Source organism: Podarcis vaucheri, assembly GCF_965113315.1.
Source record: "Podarcis vaucheri genome assembly, chromosome: 13".
NCBI classification, from domain to species: Eukaryota; Metazoa; Chordata; class Lepidosauria; order Squamata; family Lacertidae; genus Podarcis; species Podarcis vaucheri.
In genome coordinates, this window is record NC_138751.1 from 12,478,081 (window position 1) to 12,486,532 (window position 8,452).

Here is an 8,452-nt window from a genome sequence, read left to right on the forward strand (position 1 = left end):
TAAAGCATTTTTAACCTTGGTTGTTCTACTGGTTTCTCTGCAGCACCCACTGGAGTCACCTTTTAATAATGTACCATGAACATTAAAAGTATGACGTCATTTGGCCATATACAGTATCAAAAACATTCCTTAACCCTTCCTTCATGTTAAAAATCATGAGTGTAGATGCATCCCAGGATGTGAGTGAATTTGACTAGGGTGATTTAGGGAAATTGTTCTGAGGTATAAGTCTATTTGAAGCTGGTGTCAGCAACAACATCTTATTATTATTATTATTATTATTATTATTATTAGCATCACACCTCTTGGAAAAAGCAAAAATAACCACTAATCTAACCACAACACCCTGCTGACTATATGGTGACTGAAATAAATGATGAAGATTCAGTATCATACAAGCCGGAGCATTATACATAAGCTCTGCTCCACCAACCAGGCCGTTCGGGGGAATAACACAAGATGGAATGCTTTGCTAAATGAAATGCACTCACCAGCAGAGCTAAACAGGTTGCTGAGTGCAGACCTTTCTGTCCTTCATGCAATGAGAACAGGGCTTGGGAATTCCAGATCTGGGAGCTGAATATGATGCTGATATTTGGAATTCTTCCCAGTTGAAAACCATTACTACCCAGCTCCACACCCAGAGTTTTTCCCCTCACTGGAATGTGTCCCTGAACTCTAGCAATGCTCCTCACTTGACTTGTGAGTGTGTGCAGGTACTAGTGTACTGTACAAATGCAAAATTTACATGTGTTGCTGCTCACTCTTTTGCCTCTGGCCCCATGTGTGACAGGCAGGTGGATGGCTGCTCTGGAACTTTTTTCTCATTTCCTTTTGTAAAAGGTTCAATCTCCTACTCCCCCAATTTGAACTCTAAATCTGCCCTAGGTTCTTCCTCCCCCGACACTCTGGAGCAAATATTGGGAGGGTATGAGGCCCACGCAGGGAGAGGAAAAGGGAGAAAATCCATTGTACAAGCAGAAAAGCTTGAACTCATGGGATGAAGCAGTTGGATACAACACACAGAGTTGGGGCAGGAGGTTTCTGGAGTTGGGAATCTCCACAGAACAACTAGCCAAATGATATCGCCCATTTGCATATAGGCAGACAAAATAATTTTCCCACAAATCCTGGGCTCTGTATAACTTGGATTTATTGTTTGTACTGGAAATTATTCAGGAAATAAATGGCAATGCTGTGGCATTCAAAATGGAAGGGCAGAGCTTATATTACATTAGGTTGGCTATATGTTGTTGGGCTGCCGGATGTGGGGAGGAAATAATGAATTAACATAGGATAGCTCCAAAGAGGGGGTATCTTCATATCCACTCAAGGTGGCAGATAATTATGCCACTACGTTTAGGAAACCTAAGGAAGAAAGCTTTGGCTCCCAAATCTTGTTTGGTTGGCAGACTTGGAATAGGGAGTTGATATTAACATAGGATGGTTCCTATATTCAATCCATATGTTGCAATATATATGTACTGCCTAATGAGGGAATAAAGGGAGAAACTGTAATCTAAACTGAAATCCAGTTGAACTAATCAGTTGTGGCTGGCTTAAATCCCTTTGCGTAGATAGAAATTTAGATGGAGCAGGGCCATAGAATTGTAGGTACTTCACTTATTTCTTCTTCTTAACTGGTCCTTGTTGTTCAGCTCTGGCTTCATCACAATAATATAACATTTTGGGGAAAATATACAGCCTAGTAAACCAGCACTGGAGGCCAAGATGGAGAAGATCTCCACAGCCACCAAATATTTTCCTTTTGTGCTTAAGTAAGTTGGAACAAAGGACAGCCACACACTGCAAAATACCAGCATGCTGAAGGTGATAAACTTGGCTTCATTAAAGCTGTCAGGTAACTTCCTGGCTAGGAAGGCTACAGAGAAGCTGACAATGGCCAGCAGGCCCATAAACCCCAAGACGCAGTAGAACATGGTGACTGACCCTTCATTACATTCAAGAACAATTTCTTTACTCATTGAGTGCATGTCTAAATCTGGGAATGGGGGAGAAGTTGCCAGCCACACGGTACAAAGAGCAGCTTGAATCAAGGAACAGGAAAGAACAATTGAGGTGGCCTGTTGTTTCCCCACCCATTTCCTCATGCTGGACCCTGGTTTGGTGACCATGAAAGCAAGGACCACAATGATTGTCTTTGTCAACACACAAGAAACTGCCACTGAAAAGATGATGCCAAAAGCTGTTTGTCGAAGGAGACATGTCACTTTCTCAGGTCGACCGATGAATAGCAAAGCACAAAGGAAAGCAAGCAAGAGGGAGGTGAGGAGAGTGTAGGAGAGGTTGCGGTTGTTGGCTTTGACAATGGGAGTGTCCCGGTGCTTAATGAAAATCCAAAGCACCAAAGCTGTAAGGAAGGACAAGGAAACAGAAAAGCAGGCTAAAGAGATCCCCAAGGGTTCCCCATAAGACAAGAAATGGATGTCCTTTGGCACGCATGAATCCTTTTCCACATTTGGGTAATGATCCGGTGGGCATTGAAAGCATTCATCCATGTCTGAAAAAGAGAAGCTGTGGGAGCACCATTACATGCATAATACTAAAATGATCAAAATGAAAACAACAAACCTTAAATAAGGGTTGCCTGCTTGAAATCTGAAAAACAATTTGCCACACTTCTCATGTAATTATATTACTAGCAAAATGCCGTTTTCAATTCCTATCCACCCCCAAATGTTAGGACCTAACATGACATCTGAAGCTCAATATTATCACTTACTGTCAGGATTCTAGCAGATTTTACTTGTTCACATTTTTAAACATCCCAACATGATTTGAACTTCCCATTCTAATATGTCGACTGGAGCAAGGTTGTATTTCAGTTTTATCGCATCTCCGAATTGTGAAAAATGATTCTTGGGTCTTGTTTTTTAAGAGAGAGAGGTTGTTGCACCGTTAGCTTTCCCCTGAAGTTCTTTCATATTTCTGAAGGTTTCTGTTTTTTCACTTTATGATACCTCCTTCATCTGATTAATTACCAGCTGTCAATGGCTTTGACTGATATTATTGAATATATCAGGCTGTATCCCCATACCAGGAACCACAACCTTCACCGAATTCTGAACAACTTTCCTGAATTTTCTGAACAACTGAACACCACAAGGGAATTGCGTGTCTGAATATCTTAGTGTCAGTACATTTTAAAGGCTCTATACATGATGTCTCTTACCTGTCTGGTTGGAAATCTTCCCTTCTGGACATAAGACGCAATCATAGCAGCAAAATGGTTTCCCTTCCTTCTTTGTTTTTTGAGAACCCAATGGACAATTGGCATTACAAAGAGAAAGAGGCTGGGCCTGTCCACAAATGAAAGAGGATCATGATTTCTTTCTTTTCTTTTCTTTTCTTTTGCAATATTGTGTATCCACAATGTATAGTTGCTGAACTATCTCCTTGAACTGCTGCATTAGCAGCACCAAACCTGGGCAGTGTGTATGGAGCTCCTGGGCTACCCAGAAAAAAAGACACAGATTTGGGTAGGGAAAGGAAACCAGCAAGCCCCATTCTGGCAAAACATGGAAGATCTCTACAGCCATGCCCTCACTCCTACACTAAGCACATGGATATACAAAGCACAGAGCTAGGTCAGTATCTGTACTGTGAATCGTTGTAGAAGTGATGGAAAGGCTACAAAATATGAATTTATCTCACCTGGTTAAACCTGCTGGGCCACATAATGGCTTCTTCAGAAATGCTGAATGCTTCTTCTTGGGGAGCCATGGGGTCGATCTTTCCAACTTTCACCCTCCGAAAGGACTGGTTTGGAAATGTGACCCAGTTTATAATATCAAATCTAGACTCTAGCTCTCCATTTTGGTTGAAGGAAACTTTTCCCCCAGCACTATTATTAAATGAGATGCTTTTAATAAAGTGGTTGAGCTGTTTGGGGAGAAAGAATAGATAGAATTAGAGAGAAGTTAAAAGAAAGCAAATTCATAAGAATAAACAAAAGGCTGGTGATCATTTGCAATTGATTACTAAACTCTTTAAAAGCTTTATACAAAGGGAGAATGGATAGGGAGAGAGGAAGACCCCGATAGGCCACCTTGATGTTTTTGCAGGAACGTTGAGAGATACGGAGAACAATAAACAGATAGAGTAATAAACTACACTAACAAAATGTAACAGTGGTACTAATGAAGGAAGTGACTGCGCAGCAGTGGAGCATGTCAGAATGGTATAGCAACTTCTACATTTATAACCGTGATGTGGTGGAAGGTTGAAGCAGAAAAAAATCCTGCTCCATGCTTACTATTCTGAGCTTTTGGATTTTCCAGAGAATCTCAATTCTCTGTTTATTCATTTGCTTCTGGTGAGCAGTGGAGATTAGACATGGAAGAATTTGGATTTCTATGGCTATTAGCCACAATGAGGAACTAGCTCCTTGAAAATTGGGTCTTCCCGCTGCGGCGAAGGCGGGGACCTGCTAGAAATCCCAGGCGGAGAAAGCCTGGGAACGTGGGGTTCAGCAGGTCACCAGAAGCGCCCCCTACTCACCGGGAACCCCTTTTTGGGGTGCCGGATTGAAGCGGGGTTAGCGGCGCGGGCTGCGAACTGATTGCTACTTTCACGGAGTGAAGCCACAAAGCCATTGCCGGAGAGCGCTGACTTTTTCCTGTGGACAATTGGATTTAAAACAAGTACCCGTGAGTAGAAACGGAAAATTGAAACAAGAAATATCTTAATTTTTCATCGAAGTGGGAAGGTTCAAAACAGGAAGACCACCTTCCGCTTTTTGTTTATAGACTAAAGCAAAAACTTCGTAAGCTAAAGCCTGGAAAGCTGTCAAAAAAGTCTAAATTTCCTTCATTCAGAACTACTGAAACCCCCTTGGAAGCAGGAGAAAAGGGGGGGGTGTTTAACCCCTGCAGGAGAGGGAGCGAGAAGGATGAGTTTCCACCGTCTCTAACCTGGGAACGGGGTGTCAGAGACAGAAATTGTAGGTTCATTGACTGTGAATGGAACATTTTGACAGATAGTTAAACAAGAGAAACAACCTGATTCCAATGTTGCCTTTTGCATCTTAAAGAAACAAAATATCCAGAAAATATCTGAAAAACGAAAGTAATTTTCCTTTGTTGGACTTGCCTTAAAAAAAAAATTAAATGGTTACAAATAGAAATTGTCTCCTCTAGAGGGAGCTTGTTAAATTGTTGCAGCAGTATACCTGAGGACTCAACAGCTGTGAGATTAAGACTGTGGGAACAGTCTTTTCTGACCTTGCCTAAAGATGAGCTGGGAGGAAGATTGGATGCTTGCCTTATGCATGACAAGTGCCCTGTTGGAACAGATGCATGAGAAGATGGACTTGATGAATGAAAAAATGGATTTGACTGTTGTGGTTAATAACTGTGGACAAACAGGGAACATTGATACAGAAATTATTCAGGGACCAACTCATGAATCAGTATTGACTGGGCAAGAACAGAAGATAATGGAGGAGGATGTGGTTGCACCTCAAATAATTCAAATGGAGAGACCCGAGGCCCTACAGGAGCATAAGCCGCTGTCATTGAAGACTGAAGTTCGAATGGGCCAGGGGGAATCTGCTGTTGAGGAGGTTCCTAGCTTTGGAGAGACCTTGAAATATGTTTTTAAATATTTTTTGGATTTTATTGAGGACTGTGGGGAGTAGGACTTTGGGGAATGGGTGGGTTTGATGAAGGGAGATGGAGACAATTCTGGATTGGAACCCCCCAGAGAACTACTCCTCAATGAGAAAGGAAAGGAATTAAGAAAGAGACCAACAAAAGACAAGGAAAAGGGCAAGTATAAACAAGAAGAAGAAATGCAGAAGGGACATGGAAGAGACTTAAGGGCCTCGGACATAAGGCTTCCAGGTTGATGGACTACATGGATTGGACAGTAAGGACTGACACGATCTGAGACCAGGAAGATGAGACGTTGTATGAAGATTGGAAGAAAATTTATAAAGGAAACTTTTTATTTAGGGAATTGGCTAAAAATTAATGAATATTAGGGAAAATGTTGGAATGAAACTATGTGACTCTAGCAGAAATGATATCAGGAGTTATGTATATTTGAAAACTAAGATTTAAGCTTTAAGGTATTTTAGGGTAAGATAAGGTTAAATAAATTAAGGCAATTTGAATAACAGAATATGGGGAAAGATGGTAAGGATTTGCTCAGCTAATTATTAAGTGAAACTGTCAAGATAAAAATTTTTAACAAAAATTGAGAAAGATGGAAAGAATTCGCTGAAATAATTAATTAAACTAGAATACAAAAAGGGAGGTGTGAGGAGGTCAATGAAACAAGCAAATGGAAGTTATAGATATGTAACTTGGGATTTATGTTGTTTTCTTTTTTCTTGTGTTTTCCATTTTTCTTTTTATTTTATTTTTTGTTGTATTGTTGTTTCTTTTTTCTTTCTTTCTATGTATTACAGTGTTGTTTTAAATTTTTCTTTTTTCTTTATAACTTTGAAACTACTAATAAATACTATTTTTTTAAAAAAATATTAGTAATATGAAAGGCCCCATTCAGTATGAGTCAGTCACAGTCCTAACTGAGGTCTCTAGAACAGATTCACACAAGAGTGAGCTATGTTTTCAATGTCACATGTAATGTGGTCTTTAGATGCTAACCACCCTTGGTAGAGACAGAAACCTTTCAAACACTCTGGATACTTTCTTTTTATTGTTATTTCCAGGGCTATGGTGAACATTCCTGCATTATTGTGCTCATGATATTACCTTCCACATCTGTTGATTCCAAAGCTTCAGCCGCCCTTCATCCACTCTGCGCTTCAGCTTAGATGAATGCATGGCATGCACAGCGTATGCCACAGCATAGACTGCATTGTAGATGCAATAGCTGTGGCCAGTCATGCTTGTTGGAAAAATAGAGCCAGGAAGAGTCTCCAGCTTCTCCTCCACAGTGCAAATATCGCCACCCTGCATATTTCCTTCAGAGTCAGGGAAATGACACTGAAATGCCTTTTCCCAGTATATCCTCATAAAGCCATCTTCTTTTTCCAAGATGGGACTTCTCATCTGAACAAATTCCTGGAATCCCAAGACCTCCTTTGAGTGAATTGTGAAGGATAGAGTACCATGGAGGAAGTCTATGTCCTGCTCTCTCTGAAAGGGAAGTGATGTGAAATCCATCTGTACTGTCATAACCCAAACTTTCCCTTTAGCCTTTATTGGTATATCTTCATATTTTGATATAGCAGGAAACATTCTCAAAAGTGTCATGGAATCTATTTCCCCATGAATGATCAACACATTAACAGTACTTCTCATGGCAACATTAAATGACTTGAGCCCATCTGCAACCAAGTCCGTAACACCATTAGTATAAGAAATTGATGGAAATCTTCCTATGAAATCAAAGCAGATTCCTCTCAGAATAAATTTTGGAACCACGCTCTGTAGAAACCTCTCTCCATTCTCATCATTCACAATCAACACACCAGTCCAGAGCCATCTGAAGTGTAGCAGTAACTTGAGAATCCCTTCATATTGGTGGTCTATATTTGGGAACATTTGGTTAAGGAAAGCAACTTCAGTTTTAATATTTCTCATTGGAGCAGGACCATAGATGAGCTAAATCAAAGATAGGAAATGTGGAGATGAGAAATTTTGTTTAAGTGTACAGTGGTTTTCTATGTTAACTAGTACTGACTGCAGTTAAAATACAATCTAGATTTCAGATTTTGTTTTGAGTGAGTACTGCTGACATGGGATCTTGTCCAGGTTTTCCTCAAACTTCCTCAAACTTAAAGGTAAAGGTAAAGGTACCCCTGCCCGTATGGGCCAGTCGTGTCCGACTCTAGGGTTGTGTGCCCATCTCACTTAAGAGGCCGGGGGCCAGCGCTGTCCGGAGACACTTCCGGGTCACGTGGCCAGCGTAACAAAGCTGCTCTGGCGAGCCGGCACCAGCGCAGCACACAGAAACACCGTTTACCTTCCCACTATAAAGTGGTACCTATTTCTCTACTTGCACTTAAGTGTGCTTTCGAACTTCTAGGTGGGCAGGAGCTGGGACCGAAAGACGGGAGCTCACCCCGATTCGAACCACTGACCATGCAATCCGCAAGCCCTAGGTGCTGAGGTTTGACCCACAGCGCCACCTGCATCCCTTCCTCAAACTTAAGAGAACAATAAAGAATGAGCAATCCACTAAACACAGAAAAATGTTCTCACCAGTGAAATTATAGTAGCACAAAGTATGTGCTGGTCGAGGGTTGTGGCAATCTGCTCAAGCAATAATGCTCAGTTACCTTTCATGGCAGTGCCATGTCTTACATTACACTGGTGAAACAGGATTTCCACCATATCCCCCAGAGGGTTTGGTTGGGCCCTTATACCTCTAGTATGCTTAAGACTAACACAGGAACACCACAGGGATGCGTACTCAGTCCGCTCCTTTATATTCTCTACATGTACGATTGTGTCGCTGC

The 8,452-nt window shown here is 41.2% G+C and overlaps 1 protein-coding gene across 1 annotated transcript; it reads right to left on the bottom strand.

Moving 5' to 3' along the window:
- Positions 1-1,619: 1,619 nt before the first annotated feature.
- Positions 1,620-7,535, bottom strand: LOC309517433 (vomeronasal type-2 receptor 26-like; the record flags this gene model as incomplete). Its single annotated transcript, XM_082196669.1, has 4 exons — positions 1,620-2,521; positions 3,194-3,320; positions 3,676-3,903; positions 6,741-7,535. 4 exons carry the CDS (start codon positions 7,533-7,535, stop codon positions 1,620-1,622), a joined length of 2,052 nt encoding a protein of 683 aa, XP_082052795.1.
- Positions 7,536-8,452: the final 917 nt, after the last annotated feature.